Raw genomic sequence first — 16,479 nt, forward strand, 5'->3', positions numbered from 1 at the left:
CCTGCCATGCTCCAGCTGCCATCACCTCTTCTCTTCCCCTGCATTAATATCCTTTCCCTTTTTTTCCCCTCAGGCAGTTTTGCCCTCTCCATCATGACTTTGCCCTTTGGCATTGGCACAGCCATGGCAGGAAGGCTGAAGAAAGCCTCCCAGCAGTCTCCTGGTCTTTGTCTTTCAGGGAAAAAAAAAAAAAGGGCACTTCCCAGAGAGGCAGACACTGTGTATGTGCATGCATCCACGTGTGTGCAATTCCTCCTCATCACCCGCAAGCCAGAGCTTGAGAGAAAAAAAATTAATTATCCTGATTTCTGTGAAGCCCTGAATCCACCTCTGGAAAACCACTGGCTGGCTTTAAGCAGGAGAGACACTTACGTGGTGTTGGCCACGGGCTGTTTGATGGGGACACATGTTATCCTCAGCTCCCGTTTCTTCTTGCTTTTCACTGGAAGAGAAGACAGGCACAGCACATGAGCAACTGGAAGTTTTACTTTTCAGTTGCTGATGCTCAAGAGAGATGGGTTAAAGCTGAAATTCCTGCTGGGCCCTTACCCGGTTTGTGTGGCTCCAAGGATCCTTTGGAATCTAAAAGAGAAAAGAGGGAGATGGGCTCAGCTCTCATGCTCCAGACACACCGGGTACCAGCCCTGCACCCCTCAGGGTCCCAGGGAGAGCAATCCCGGATCCAGAGGAGAGCAAGCCCAGCTGTGCTGCAGGCACAGGGATGCAGAAGGGCTTCCTGGCCCCATCCCCGGTTCTCCAGCCACAAGAGGTCCCCACGCCACTAGGGATGCTCCCAAAACCGCTCCCTGTCCAGCTCTTCCCTGCCCCACAGCCCTCCTAGTCCCTATCCAGGACTTTTTGGAAAGAGCCAGATGCTTTCTGCATGTGGGGCAGACCTGGCACAGAGGGTGACGGCCACCAGACTGCAAGCAAAACCATGGAGTCACTCTCAGCAGGAGAGGGACACCTTGGACCCAACCAGGGTGAAACCAGACATGAGGTGACAACAAGAACCAATAGTGACCGGTCCACAGACCCAGGCTGGCAGAGTCTGAGACCCCACCAGCCAAGACAAGACCCCACCAGGCGTGACCAGCAAGAGGATGCTCTTTTCCTGCTCCTCCTCAACTCCAAACAGCAAGGAGATAACCTATCCCACTGCTCCAGAGAGAAATGGGGTTCAGGCGGGTCCAGGGCAGACTGAACACTCATGGATGAAATTCCATGGACAAGAGAGAACCAGCACAGGGGCAGCAATGGGCAGAGGGGACCTGTGCAGGGCTGAGAATCACCCCACACTGCTCACCAAAGCTCCAGCTGCTTCTCCATCAGCAGCCAGCTCACCCATTTACCCCAAAACCAGACCACGAGGGGCTGGGATGGGGGCTCAAGTGACACAGCTGAGAGGCTCCAAAGTCCTGATCCCCCCCAGGAGAGTCATGGGGGTTGCTGAGCTCTGCAGCTAGAGGTGCTTCTGGCTTCCACAGCCCTGGAAGATGCATTCAAAAGCCTGAGCAGGAAGGGAGCAAAGGGCTCAGCCTGGCCTTGGACAGCCCTTCAAAACAGCTCCTACCTGCCTGGCTCCCAGGAACAGGAGTGAGAACAAAGTCCAACACTCCCATGGGTGCCAGGGAAAAGGGAGGGGAGAGGTGAGGAGCTGGGATTTCAGCAGGAGGCACAGCACTGTGCAAGAGCTCCCACAGCCACAGGGAGACAAGGACAGTACATGGCCAGCAGGCTCCCCGCACAGGTTGCCCCTGTCCCCACTCCTGTCCCCTGCCAGCTCCAGATGCCTCAGCTAAGACAGGTGCCTGAAAAAACACTTTTCCAGTCCCATCATTCCCCAGACACAAAATCCTGCTGAGGCTGCAGGTGAAAGCTGGTCTGCAAGATGCTGCAAAGATCCCAACTGTGGGACCAGTAGCACGAGGGAACCAGCATGGATCAGTACAGAACCAGCACAGATCAGTCCATATCCCCATCTTATCTGCATCAGAGCTGGTCCATAAGGTCTGGAGCCAGCAGTTCCCATGACCTACAGGGATGATAAGAACTTCCAGCTCCACAAAACCAACCAGTGAGCTGCTCCACCCCAAACCCACTTGGCTGGAAACCATCTCCAAAGATTTTGATCATCTCAAGGCAACCCCAGCATCTAATTCATGAGCCTGCAAAGCTTCCCTTCCCCATCACCCAAGCAGCAGTGCTGGAAGGGGGACCCTCAACAGCCCAGCATGGCCCCTGATAACCATGCAGAATTCCTGGTTGAGCAGTGACAGGAGCAAACAAAGCCAAACCAAAGGAAAGGTGCTGTCAGCATCTTGGGAAAAGCTTCCCCTTCCCACACCAGGCTTCTTGCTACTCAGGGTGAGGGGCCAACCACAGAACTTAAAAATGGGATCCCCAGAGTCATTCTACACCCAGGCAAGTCAGGGAGCTCAGGGTCAGTGCCCATCCCACCCCATCCAGTCCCTGCTGAGCTGGAGCTTGGCACTGAGCATTCCCCCCCCCCCATGTCCTGCTCCAAAACACAGACAGCAGTTTGCATTCAGTCCCCCCAGGCAGTTCCCAGCCAGACCTCTATAGGAAGCCCTGAAACATCCCCCCCCATCCTCCTGCCTGCTATTTTGCTTAATCTGTTTGCTCTCCCTCTCCCCCATTGCCATAGCAATCCTGCTGCAGGCACAAAGCACCTTCTGTGCCACCAGCTCCCCGGTGACTCACGCAGCAGGAGCAGGGTCCACAGGGTCCCTGAACCAGGCACCAGCCCCTCCTTATTCCCATCAGCAAGTGACAGGCCAAAGAGAGCTGGGACCCCCCCAGGCTGGGGTCAGGAATCAATGGGGCACATTGTCTGGTGGTGCCTGAGCTCATGGGCAGGAGGATGTGGAAGGGTGGGTCAGAAGGATCGGGTCAGAGGGATTGGAAGATGCCCCATGACAGATCCCCTGCACCATACAGCAGAGCCATTGAGCATCTCAAAGCATCAGTAATCCCCTGTGCCAGGGGTCCTGCACATCCCCCTGCTTCCCCACCCCCCCAAATCACTGCCCTTCACTTCCCAGCATCCTTGCACCAGGGGCAGTGACAATGCCCTTCCCACCCTGTCACTCTCAGCTCCAAACCACATTTCCTAAATCCAACCTGAAAAAGCACTGATTAAACCAGGGACATTCTGCCACCACTCCCAAGCTCTGGCTGGGCCACCCACACCAGTGGAAAACCCAGCTCAGCCCATGCCTGCAGGAATAAAATCAGCCACGGTGCTGCCCTGCAGCTGGAGGAGCCAAGGCAGAGATTGGATTCGCCTGCTACAGCTTCCCCAAAAATTTCCACGTGCTTTCCAGCACCTTGCAGGCTGGGCTGAACTCTTGATTCCAGCTATGAGCTCCTCCTGCTGCTGGCAGCAGCAGCACAGGTCTGGCCAGGCAGGGGTTGAGGGGGCAGCACCATTTTCCTTGGGCATAGACAGGGAAAAAAAAAAAGAAAAAGAGAAAAAGAAGAAAAAAAAAGAAAAAAGAAAAAAAAGTGGTGGGGGGAAAACAAAATGAGGACAAAAAGGCAGTGGGATGGGCACGATAAGATGTTGCCATCCAAGCCCCTCTGTCCTGAGTGACCCCAGGGCAGCATTTGCTTTCAGTCCCTACATGCAGCCACACTCAGCTCCTCCTCATCCCTCCCTCATTTGGGATCCCAGTAGGGTTGGTGCAAGAGAAATTGCCATAACACGAAGAACAGATTATATCTCCTAAAAATCTTGGAAAAACAAAAGTTTTCTGGGCACTGGGGTCTTGCAAGAGGGGTGGCTGCAAGTGTGGAGCAACAGAACTTCCCCCTAGAGATTGCTCAGGACAAGAGGATTTGGGGACACATCCTGGTTACCCTGCTGCCCTGTGGGAGGTGGCAGTGGCTGCCAGCTGCAGGGACACACAGCACAATCCTTTGCACCCTGGCAGGGGAAAATTAGCTGACAGAAGTTCCTGGTGCAGAGGAGATTGTAAGCCACGTGATGCTGCAGGCACGTAACTGCATCCTTTATGCTAAGAAAGGAACCATTTCCTCCTAAAGAAAAAAAAATAGCCTAACAATTATTTTTTTTTTTCCTCTCCAGCAGCTAAGAACTGACACAGACATTTCCTGGAGCTGCTTAATTCAACATCTGAATCCTCATCTGTGCCACCAGCAACTTCAGTCCTTTCAGCTGCACCTCTCCCTGGCAGGTTTATCCTTCCCACTCTGCTGGCGTGGGTGGAGAGAAACCAACAGAACAACCTAAAGAACTGTAAATAAAACTATTTGCCTGAGCCGACCTTTGAAATGAAACCTCTCCACTGCCTTCCCAGGGCCCCAGTCCCAGCCCCAGGTGAAGTCCTGGGGATGGCAGGAGCACAGGAAGCTGCTCCCAGAGCTCCACTGCTTTGGTAGTGCTGGGGAAAATGTCTCAGATGCTATCCCGGTTCTCCTAGATCCAAGGAGGAGAATCAAACACCAGGGATGGGGCTGGAGGGTGGATCCTAGCCCTGCTACAAAGCAAAGAGCTGGAACAAAAAGCAACAAGGGGAAAAAAAAAAAAAAAAAAAAAAAAAAGGCGAAATTAGAGGCAGGGTGCAAAGCAGAGAGGGGAATTTGGTGGCTTTGGTCATGAGAGCCAGCTCCTCACAGGCACACTTTGTGCTTTTTTCCACTGTTGAGAGTGGAAAAAGCTATCTGTGGAAGTGGAAAAAGGGCTCTCAACCTGCTCAGAGCCATCACTCATCAGCTGCCCGGGGTCTCGCTGCAGAGCGGGGCTGCTGCAGGTCACACCGCCCCGCGCTCACACTTCTGCAAAAAGCTCAGCAAGGAGGAGGAGGAGGAGAAGGAAAAAAACACACTTCAGAAAAAGCCCCTTGCAGCCCCAAACCAACCTGTCAGCCCACGCTGAATCAGAGCTCCCGAATGCCAGGGCTGTTGCAGGCACCCAGCTTTGCAATGCAAGAGGAATGGATGACCACGCAAGAGCTGCTGGAAAAACTTGTGTCCCAGGAATGCAACCCAAACGGGTGCCAGGAGCTAGATTTACCCTCCGAATATTTTCCTTTAACCACGCTAGGTTTTGGGTTGGTTTGTTGGTTTTGGGTTTTTTTTCACATTTAAAATGCCAGTGTTTCAACCCACCCCCTGCACAACATGCAAGTTCCCGGCGCTTTAAAAATAGATCCCCCAGTTGCAAACCCCAACCCCCCGCCCAAGCAAAGAGAAAGCAGTCAAAACCACGTGGATTGACCCCAGAAAGTTACACAGCCCCTTTTAGCACCAGAATCAGCTCTCCCCCACCACGTGTTTGTTTCAGTTTGGTTTTTTGTTGTTTTTTTTTAAATTGCAACATCTACCTTGCTTCTTGTCCATGGTTTCCCAGAAATGAAGAAGAACGCCGGCACGCCTGGCAGAAGAGAGGGATGAGGGCGGGCTGGAGGAGGAGGGAGGGAGGGAGGGAGGGAGGGAGGGAGGGAGGGAGGGGAAATAGAAAAATTAAAAAAACCAAACCCTGCAGGAGCCAGCACACAGCACTTCTTGCAAGCCCCGATGATTATTGCCAGTGGAGATGCATGGCCTGAAGTGCTCGCTGGCTTCCCACAGCTCTCCCGGCTGCCGGGGGGGGATGAGGATGGGAGGGAGCAGCCGGGAGGGAGAGCTGGAGGAGGGAGCTCCACGTTCCCTCATGGGCAGCTGCTGAGGTTGGTTGGGCCACTCTCAGCTCCGGTTACCCTTGAAAGCTCCAACAGTTGTAAAAAAGTGCAGCAGTGAAATAGCAGGTGACGTCAACAGGAAACTGGGGGGAAGCCAACTCCAGCTCCCAGAGCCATTGAAAGGCTGGATTGCCACAGTGCATCCCGGGGGGACGCCTTTCCTCCCCCTAAAATTCAACCCTTCGACCCCCAGAGCTCCTGCCTCCTCCTCCTCCATCCCCCCTCCCCAAGCATCCCAGGGGAGCAAGCTGGGCTCCAGGGAAAGTTCTGCTGCCACCCAGAAGAGCAGAGGGAAGCTCCCACTTGCTGGTTCAGGCACCGAGGGGGTGCCAGGCTGGAAAGAGGTCACATTTCTTCATGCTGCAGGTGACAGGCTAATTGCTTTGCCACTAACAACTATTACCACAACAAATAGTAGAAATATTGTTCCATGACAATATCAGCACAAAGCTTAGCAGCTATTCCAGGGTGACAGCCGAGACAGCATCACTGGTGGCAAAACACAAATCTCTGCATGGATTTGGCTGGTAAATAGCAAGGGAGAAAGGTGGGGGGGGTTGGGGGGGGGGGGGGAGAAAACCCCTAAATCAGTCCTTTCTCTGCAAACAGGTGCAAGAAGAGTCATGGCAAAGGGGCTGCTGCCCTTCTCCTTTCCCTAAAAGCCAGCCCATCATTCCTGCCAACATTCCTGATCAAAGCCAGGCCAGGCTCTGAGAGGCTACAAAGTTTTGTGTGCCATTTCCCTGCCAGCCTGGAGGGGAGATACTGTACCAGCTTCTTCACCTTAAACCAACTCCAGGCAAACACGGCTCCAGTTTGCTCCTGAGCCATTCCCCAACTTGCAGGCTGTGTCGGGCCATGCACATTTGCAGGCAGAAATGTCAGAGGTCAAGGTAAATGCACATACCAACATAATGAGTGACTCTAATTTTAAATAGTGTTTATATAAGCCCCAGAAGGACTGCAGAAGATATTTTTTCAGGCGCATTTCCACTCCCAGGGTATAGTTTCAGGCACAGATCATCAGCACATAAAGGATGCTGACGCAGGAGCTGCTATCACTGACTGCACTGACAGCCACTGGCACCTGTCCCCGGCCAGAAATGATGCTGCTTTGTCCTCCTGTCATTAACTCTCTGGCTTGATAGCTCGTTCCCTGAGTCAGACATAAGAGGCTCCAAAGATGTGCCCAGACACCCACAAAGTCAGTGCTGCTTTGGAGCAGGAAGTCCCTAACCCAGCAGGTGGGATGGGGAACACGAGTTCCTTTGGATGAGTCCTGTTGGGTTTCGGTGCCCAAGGTGCAGGGGAACAGAGAGCAGAGTTTCCCAACACCTCAAAACCATCTTTAACAAAACCAAACAACAAAGCCAAGCAACCTTTCAAGTCTCGAGAAAAAAACAGTTTGCTGACATGGTAGGAATTGCCCGACACACATTTGGCATCAAGCATCCAGCTCTTTACATGCTGCAGGTAATCCCAGAGGAACAAAGTGCATCAGGTGTTCCACTGGTGTTACCAAAGCCTCCCCACACCTCGATGCTGGATGTCACCCCAAAAGTGGTGGAAAAGGCTGAGGAGCAAATCCTGCTACAAGGAGAAGTCGAGGCACTCACTGCAGATCTGAGGACAGAGCAGGGGGCAAGGATGGCTCCCAGCACTCCCAGCAACCTCCTGCCAGTGGGCTGGCTTGAATAAGTGGAAAAGCACACCCTTAAAAACAGCAATGAGCTCAAACAGTGCCCTGCCAAGGCTGGGCCCCTTTCCCCACCCTTCCCCTGCAGACAGTGTCTCCTGAGGCCAGCTTGCTTCAGGCTGGGTCAGCATCACAGCTGGGGACTGGAAAAGTGGCTGCTTAGCCACGAGTGACAAAAAAGAAATGTCCCATTTGAGGGCAGCAAGAACTTTCTATAGGTGTGTGCTTTGGGGTTCAGAAAAAAAAAAAAAAAATAAAAAAATTAATAGTTTCACCTGCCCTGAAGGAAGAGTCACTGCCTCCCCAGGGCAGGGGGTGATTCCCACAGGACACCCCTTCCCTCTGCTGGGAGTCAAATCCACACACCAGTTGGTCACACCATCCCACTGCCGTGCTGCCCAGTGTCCACTGCACACCCCCCCAGGACCTGCAGCAGATTCCCTGGCCCAGGCTGTGCATCCCAAGCCAGGGATGCCTTTGCTTTTCCATGGACAACGTGCCCATCCCACAGGAAAACCCCGCATGCCCGAGCCACGCACGGGACCTGCAGCCTGGAAACTCTGTGGCAGCTCAATCCAATGGGAAAGGCTCATCTTCCTCATCCCTTTGGATGCTGCTTGGGGATGATCACCCACCCACACCACCCAGGGCTGGGGCTGGCACCCTGGTGATGGGGGGTGATGGGTGCAAGGGAGAAAAGCTCAGCCTCCTGGTACCCGGGGAGGGGACGTGGGGACAGGAGCAGGAGCTGAAGCTGCTGCCATCCCCACTGCCACTGCTGAGCCTGGGAACCACACCCAGGCTCTGTGTGCTGGCCAGATAACACCAGGGTGAGCCACCCCAGCCCTGCCACCCCAGCCCTACCCGGGAGGATGTCACCGCCCTGTCACATTCCAGCTGTATTTTTAGGTTACCTGCATAACCCCGAGGGCTGGAAAACAAAACACGTCTGATTTGGTGTTTTGCTCCCAGCTGGCAGTCTGCAAACCCTGCAGCTTCCTGAGGATGGAGCACACTGGTTCCAGCCTGAGAAACCCCCAGGAGCAGGGAGCAGACTGCCCTGAGGGAGCTCCAAGGCACTGTTTGCACTTATGGCACTACAGGACATGCTACATGCACACCAGGAGTCGTGCTGCTTTGCACCAGGGCTTGTGCAAAACCCTGGTGTGACAGTGGTCACAGCCACAGGGACCCCTCCTCAAAGCAGGCACCGAGCCAGGGTGAAGGTAGAACATCCTCTGCAGGGCTGGGAGATTATTTCCTTTGTATCCATCACTACAACTGGATTTTCACACACACACACAAAAAAAAAAAAAAGGAGCAGCAGAGGCTGCACCTCCTCAAATCTCAGCTGCAAGGCAATGTCATCATGGGCACAACCAAGGGTAGGCTGGGGGCAGTGGGAAAATGCTTGGGGTGTGTAATTAACCCAACCCAAAGCTTGTCAGGAATCATGGATCTGAGCAGCTCTGTGGGTCCAGGCTGGGTGCATGGCCAGCATGACAGCCGAGGCCAGGAGCCAGCCCGTGGGACCTGCACCAACTCAGCTGCAGACACTGGAGAGCTGCCATGAGACAGAGGTCTGGAAGCAATCCCAGCCCCAAAGCTTTAATTGTTAGGAGAAGGCAAAGGAGATGGTGCTGAGAGGGAAGCAAAGAGCACGCTGAAAAGAACCCAACGCAGGGAAAAAGGGACCCAGGAACCACCCTCACCTGTGCCTGTCCCCCTGCCAGCAGGCAGCCAGCAACACTCAGCCCTTCGACTTCTCAGCCCATAGCTGAAGCCATGAAAAAATAAAACCTGTTTGGAATTGATGTGGACAGTCTCCTGATGGGAGAAAAGACTCAAATATTCTTTGGAACAGATCAGCTTGACAGGAGGCACACCGTTAGCTTTTTTTGTTTCTGGGAAAGGAAGAAAGCAATTTGATTTTTTTAAGTGTCAGCTGTAACTTAACTCCAGAGTCAACAGACACTCTTTTTCTATCCCAACCAGTGCAATTCAAGTACTTCCAGGTGTCCCTAAAACTCTGTAAACTTAGCAGGAGAGCAAAGTATCCCCTCACTGCTTCTGGTGCAATTTTTTTTTTTTTTTTTTTGAGTTAGCTTTCTAGCATCCTCCCTCCAATTTATTTTGGGCAGGGATAGAGTGATTTCATCTCCACAGATGATGTAAGACAGAGCAGGCACCTGCCCTGAAAACAGAATTTATGGAAGGGAAATAAAAATCAAGAAAGGCATCAATGCCTGCAGCTGCCTCCAGGGGAGAGGCAGAAACAAGACCTGACCCAGGTGCTTCCCAGACCCTGAAGCTTCAGGAAGGTCTTTTTGGAGACCAGTGATGTGACCTCTGGGACCAGGAGTTCCTTCCTGGGAACTTAGGAATGAGCTTTAGGTCTCTGATTTCACTGCAGGTGTTGCAAACTTGGCAGGAGGGATCCAGAAGTCAGCAGGGGTCTGTTCCATCATCACCATCAGCCTGAACCAACACACATGTTTATGCCCAGCAGACCAAACAAGCTCATCTGTTCTGGTTTTCCTTTGTTTTCCCTCAATCATAATCCTGCCAAGATGCTCACCCCAGCTGGGACAGAGGAACCCAGGGAGAACCCAAGCATGGCTCAGGAGAGAGGAACTTTTCCCCCACCCCAGGATGCTCCAGGGATGCTGCATGGCTCAGGCAGACAAAGCCTGAGCATCTGCAGAGGAAAACCTCCCATTCCCAGCAGTGACCCAGCATCACTTTTCCAGGATGAAGGAGCAGGGAAAACCTTTAATTATTTCTTTGGGAGCAGGGTGTTGATCTGGCAGCTTACAGAAAGCAGCAGGTGAGTGCCTTGGTACATCCCCAACATCTCCTGCTGATTGATCCTGTTCTCTTTTGGTGCATCTTTGGTGCCATCCCTTTTCTGAGCCTCTCTTACCCTGTCCCTTCCTTGCTTTAGGGAACAAAGCTGAAGACACAAATGCAAAGAGAGCTGATGCAAAGCAGAGACTGCCAGCTGGAGCCCCCAGATCCTCCACTGAGTTCTTCTAAGAGAAAACTCCAGCCCATCATGAGATGAAGGGGAAGCCAAGAGGCCTCTTCACGCTTGGCTGAGACAAAGCAAAACCACAGGCTGAGAGCAGCCAGGGAATATGGAGAGTGCCCAATTCCCCTCAGGCCACCACTCATCCTTATCACCACACACAGCCTGTTACACAGCACACAAACCTCAGTGCCTGGCCAAAAAGCTTCAGTCTTAACCACTGACCATGCTCCCACGTCACCAGAGGTGACAAGTGACCTGTTTGGTCCCCATGACCTGCTTACACCAGGGCTGGGAGTAAGGGTGATGCAGCAAGGGGGCTGCTGACTCCTGAAACCCCCAGGAGGGCTCAGCTGCAGGGAGCTGGACCTGCAGCCTCTCCTCCTGGCATTAACCACCATCCCTCTTTCCTGCACACCTACCTCTTGTTCCCCCAGCTCCTGGAGAGGACAGGAGTATGTCCACATTCCCAGAAGATGCCCCAAGTCCAAGTGGTCCATCAGATCAGCTCTTGCTTCTCCCCAGTTTAGGAATTTAGCCCCAAGCCTGCCTGAGTTCAAGAAGCATTGGGACGAAGCTCTCAGGCACGTGGTGGGATTCTTGGGGTGCCCTACACAGGGACAGGAGCTGGATTTGGGGATCCTGATGGGTCCCTTCCATCTCAGCATATTCTATGATTCTAATAAGATACATCTATAAATCTCCCTTATAAAGTAAGATATATATAGATATAAATATCTACATACAGAGAGAAGCACCATGCACTTGCTAAGCAAACTTCTCTCAAACCCACCTCCTGCACTGCATTTTTTGGGATGCTCAGGGAAACAAGCCTGGGAGGCTCTCCCCATTAAAGGTGGATCATGGAGCTGCTGCTGCTCCATCCCAGGAAGCCCAAGGTCTGGCAGAGGAACTGGTCCCAGTGCATCAGCCCAGCTGAAGATCTGGCAGGCTGGGACTCAGCCCAGCCCAGCCCAGCCTGCAGCTTCTCGTGGGGCAAGCTTAGGGCTTCCAAGAACCATTGCCTACTTAAATAAGAACCAACAGATCTCTGGAAAATCCCCTTGCCCCCAGAAAAGCAAGAAGCACATCAGGATTGTGGTGAAAGGAGCAGGGGCTCCGCAGGGGAAGGTGAGAAAGGGCAAGGAGAGGAACTGGAAGGAGAGGTGTGAGACCTCAAAATCTGTCAGAGATGAAGGGAAACATGGACTGGCTCCTGGACATGAGCTGTTACACAGCATTTCCCTGGCTGGGCTGAGACTGTGAAACCCCACGGGGAAATCCAGAGTTAGGGAACAAAGGATTCTTTGTGGATCTGAAATTCAGGGTAAACTCTTGCAGCAACCCTGAGCACGCACAGGAAAAGAAACCAGATACACAGGAGGACAAGCTGAGCTGTTACCTTTGCACCCAGCAAAGCACAGGACTGATAGGACCTGCAGTTAATATTCACCCACAATTTCGGCCTGCTGAATTCTAGAGGCACCTCCTCCAGACTCCACTTCCATTACCCAGGCATCCCTTAACAAAGGAGGCAGGGGCAGGTGTAATTAATACCTGTGAAACGCTTCTCTTGGGCAAGAGAGCAGTGTCTGCAGAGCACAAGAGGCCTCAGCACAGCCCTGTGGGCATCCTTGGCTTGGAGGATAACCCAGCCCCAGCCATCCTCCAGCACCCAGCAGTGCTCCCCACTGATGCTGGAGGCAAGCAAGCAATCACAGCCTGGTAATAACAGGGATGAAGCAAAAAACCTGGGGGAAATGGGCTGCAGATGCTAACACAGAGTGAGTACAGGCAGCTGTGGATCTCAAACCCCCATCACCATCTCCTTCTGTGGCAGCCTTGAGGAGGCAGAGGCTCCTTCCAGCCTTGAGGAAAAAGGCTGCTGCCAAGCAGAGGAGCAGAGCACAAAGGCTGCTGCAGGTCCCTGCTGGTCCCCTGGCAGCATCACCACCAACCCACACCCCACCCCCTGGCACCTGTATCCCCTTTTCCACACCATTACATCATTTGGGTCCTCTGCCCCCCGATGGGGATGGGCAGAGAGAGGGTGTGGATCCAGCATAGGATGGATGATTCCAGCTGCCAGAAGAGCAGGGAAACCTCGAAAGCCATCTGGGCACACATGGACAGGCACAGAACTGCCTGGTGCTGCCCTGCCCTGAGCCAGCACGGAGCTTCTGGGTGCAAGCCCGGGGTTTTACCAACAGGCACGTGGGGCTGGGCCTGCCACCTACCCCCTCGAGCACCTTCTGAAGGTGTTTGGGAGATGACAAAGAGCAGCCAAAGCAATGTATCAGCACGGGATCATTTCATCTTTGGCTGAGGTGCAACTTGGCAGCAGGACAGGAGAGAAACCAAGAGCTCCGCAGTGTCAGGGGATTTTTAACCAGGCAGAGCAGCAGCTTTTTTAAAAAGGCTCAGAGGTGAGAGCACATCTGGAGCCCAGAAATAAAATAATAATTAAAAAAATATATTAAAAAAAGCCACGTCATACTTAGTGACAAGCTGTAAAGACATCCTGCAGGACAACACAACCCCTGCACTCCGGGGTACTCATTCAGGGCTGACTCAGCAGGAGCATCCTTGGGGCTCTGCTGCTCCATCACCTCCACCTCAAGCCTCAGCTTTCCTACTCCAACACCGAGGGAATCAAGATCTCCATCCTGTTACAGCAAGAACACCTCCACCACGCCGTGGGTTTGCCCCTTCTCTACTTTTATTAGGAAACAAGAGTCCTGCAGGGGGAGGTGTATGCAGGAGGAGAGGACATCTGCTCCAGGTACAGCAAATCCCCTCCAGCAAGCTGGGGCAGGATGGTGCCATCTCCAAAGGCCACACACCAGTACAGACAGCTGGGGCAAGCTGCAGCCCTGCAGGGCCACAGCAGCCAAACCACAGTAGCCAACTCCTGCAGTGCAGTCAGGCTGCCTCCTCAGCCCTCCCTGCCAGATTCAGGCTAGGAAGGAATTCATATACACACACCACAAAGCAGTATCTAACTGGCCTGCAAGCCCAGACAAGCTGACACTCCCTAGATAACCCTGTCATCCTCCCCTAAACCACCCCTGGCCCGTCCACACAACCAGCCCTGCGTGTTTATGATCTGTCACACACATGACTGTCACCTGCCAAGCCCTGCCTGCGGGCTTCTTCCCCTCCTCTCCTTCTGCCCTGCACCCCAGGTCACTGCACTCATGGTCCCACCTGCACCCATCACCACCAGATGGTGAAGGAGGACCCCAGCCCAGCTGCAGGGCTCCAAGGATCCCCCATGGGATACTCCAAGGTCTTTAAGGGAACGAAACACACTCCTTAAAAGCTGCTTTTAAGCCTCCTCAAGTTCCAACAGGCACAAGGCAGGAGGCAATGGAGCAGGGAATAAAAACCCCATGGCAAGGGGCAATCGGTGCCCCAGAGGCAGCTGCTGGGAAGGAGATTTTGCAAGGGCCAAAAGGCAGAGGGAGCAACCACCACCATCCTCAGAGAGGTTCATCGGATACAAGCAGTGAGGCTGATGCCAAACCACAGCTCAGGTTAGCAGCCTCTGATGGGAAATTACTTGTATCAGGCACCCTGGAGGTTTCTTCCTTTCCAAAACTACATTTTTCTTTCCTTTGTTGGTGGTGGTGTAGAGGGGAGGAAGGGTGGATGCTCTACAAACAATTTCTGGTAAGTTTTGTCTCCTCCTCATCCTGCCCCCTCTTCCCCCTCGAGTTTTGTTTTTAGCAGAAATTTCTCTATTTAAAAAATAACAAAAAACCCTCAGCATTTCACTTGAAATGCAGGTGCCAGTCCCTGCCAGCTCTGAGGAGGAGGTGACACCAGGTCATCATCACCTTCACATGTCTCCTTCCCTGGCTTCCTGGGCCATTGAATAAAATGAAGCCCTTGCTCCCAGGGCCAGGGCAGAGCCATCCCATTGCACCACACCCCTGTGCCCCAAACAGCTCCCCAAGCTCACAACACTCACTTTTCTGAGAAATGAAATTGCAGCACTGGATGCCTTTACAAAGAAGACTGGGTGTCTTTTTACACAATCTGGCTTCATTCACCCAAAAGCTGCTGGACCAGCTACAGTGATTCCTGGAAGCAACACCATGACCTCCAGCTGAGGACAGAGCTCACCCAGCATCCCTCCTGACCTTAAAGCCCAGGATTCAAGTGTTTCCCCAGCTCCCCCTGCATCACACCCAGCAGCACACGTGGGCAATTGTGCCCCAGGAAAAAGCCCAACAGCTTCTGGGGCTGGAAAGGGACCTGTCCTTCCCAAGGGCCCTCTTGCCACAAGTCACCAGAACAGACACAAACAAACCCCCTTGGTATTAATGAAGCCCAGGGATTAATTAAACCATGTGGACAACACAGCACAGGATTACTGAGGGAAAGGATGCTGGGGAGGGTCTGCCAGGCTCTCAGCTCCATCCTGCTGCTGGTCCACAAACTCCTTCAGCATTAGGCAACTATTCCCCCCCCTTTCCCTACCTCCTGGGACCATGGGAGCTCCGAATCCTGCCCTTCTCCTTAGCCACACCATAACCCTTGCATCCCACACAGGCACCAACTCCCCTCCAGCCTTTTGCTGGACCGAGAAGTGGCTGCAAGAGAAAGGTGCAGGCAGGGAGCCCCATCCCAGCTTCAGAAAAGGGTGCAGAGACTTTGCCCCACTGCAAACCCAGGTCAGCTGAGCCACCACCAGACACCTGAGACATCTGCAGAGTGCTCAGTAATTATGGGATCCCTTGGGGCAATGAACATTTCGAGTCACAATGCAGCCAGGGTATCAGTGCAGCATCACCTGCATGCAGATCCGGGGTTGTGGGGAGATGGGGCAGCTCCCAGGATGAAAACAGAGCAGAAACTTCCAGTTTCCACCATTAAAAAAACAAAACCCAACCCTCTCTGCCCTCTCTCCCACTCAGAACCCCTGGCCACTGCTCGACCTGCACTGCTGAGTTTTGTCAGCAAAAGGCAGTGGGTAGCTCTAGCTCCATGTGTACCCACAAGCTGTCCTGAGTCATGCCAGTAAAACCCCAAACTTTTTGTTGGTAGAGTAATATCACCTCCCCAGCAAACTCAAGTTCCTCTCCCAGCTCCTTCCCCAGCAAACAGCCTGCCCAGGCAGCACATTGTTAAGCCCACTGAAACCCAGCTTCTGTCCAAAACCCCACAGAGCCCCACACCCACACTGGTGGCTTCTGGGGTCACAAAATCAGCAGGACCAGAAAGCTGCACCCATTCCCAGGCACCCAAAAACAAAGCACACAGGAGTCTCCTCCAGCGAGGACCACCATAACAAACCCCAAGGGCAAACCAAACTTTGGCTCAGTCCTGGACTGAGAGCCCAGAGCTGGAAAATGAAAGCAGAATCCTTCAGGGAGAAGCATTACCCACTGGAAAAAGGAAAAAAAAAAGCAGGGCAGCATCCCTCCAGGGAGGGAAATAGATCTCTGAAGCCCAGCTGAGTATTTATCAGGCCCTGCATGATATTTTCCAGGTGCCTGCTGTTAGGCTGGCAGAAAGCAGCTGAAGGAGGAGTGCAGGAGCAAGGAGCTGTGCTCTGGGACTGTTACAATTCATTGGGTGCAAGCACCATGATGCTTCAAGAAGAATTAAAATAAAAACCTGGCTCTCTGGTTTCAGAGCTCCCAGCCCTGCCACCCCCCTGACCATGCACCCCCAGGGGACACCAAGCTGGTGGCTGCAGTGCCTGGAGGAGACAGAAGCCCAAACCCAAAGGTTCTGCAGGTCACAGCCTCGTTGGTATTTTCAGCAGAATTGCTTTTTTTTTTTTTTTTTGGGGGGGGGTGGCAGCAGGAAAAGTGTGAACAGTACATGAGACAGTACAGGATTCACAGCCGACTGAATTGCACAACAGTGGCTGTGCTCCTGCTGAGGGCACAGGAGGGACATGTCCCCACTGCTTATTTACCTACCCAGAATAGATCTGCCACCAGAACAAGCACCAGTTCATCCCCGGGCTCTGGCATTTCTCCCCACTGATTTTTCCAAGGCTCAGTGTCAAAGCT

At 53.1% G+C, this 16,479-nt stretch overlaps 1 protein-coding gene across 4 annotated transcripts in view; it reads right to left on the reverse strand.

Annotated features, from left to right (window-relative positions):
* Positions 1 to 16,479, reverse strand: part of MAP2K3 (mitogen-activated protein kinase kinase 3) — a 32,997-nt gene that overhangs the window by 13,626 nt on the left and 2,892 nt on the right. For 2 of the 4 annotated variants that reach the window (XM_030459628.1, XM_030459626.1), the window contains exons 2-3: positions 550 to 582; positions 373 to 442 (exon numbers count right to left, since the gene is read on the reverse strand). In XM_030459628.1, the coding sequence (XP_030315488.1) occupies positions 373 to 442; positions 550 to 582 (103 nt within the window). Of the gene's footprint in view, positions 1 to 372; positions 443 to 549; positions 583 to 5,369; positions 5,690 to 16,479 lie in introns of those variants that run through there. The other 2 variants (XM_030459629.1, XM_008498897.2) reach the window with 2 other exon arrangements.

This window comes from Calypte anna, chromosome 14 (genome assembly GCF_003957555.1).
Source record: "Calypte anna isolate BGI_N300 chromosome 14, bCalAnn1_v1.p, whole genome shotgun sequence".
NCBI classification, from domain to species: domain Eukaryota; kingdom Metazoa; phylum Chordata; class Aves; order Apodiformes; family Trochilidae; genus Calypte; species Calypte anna.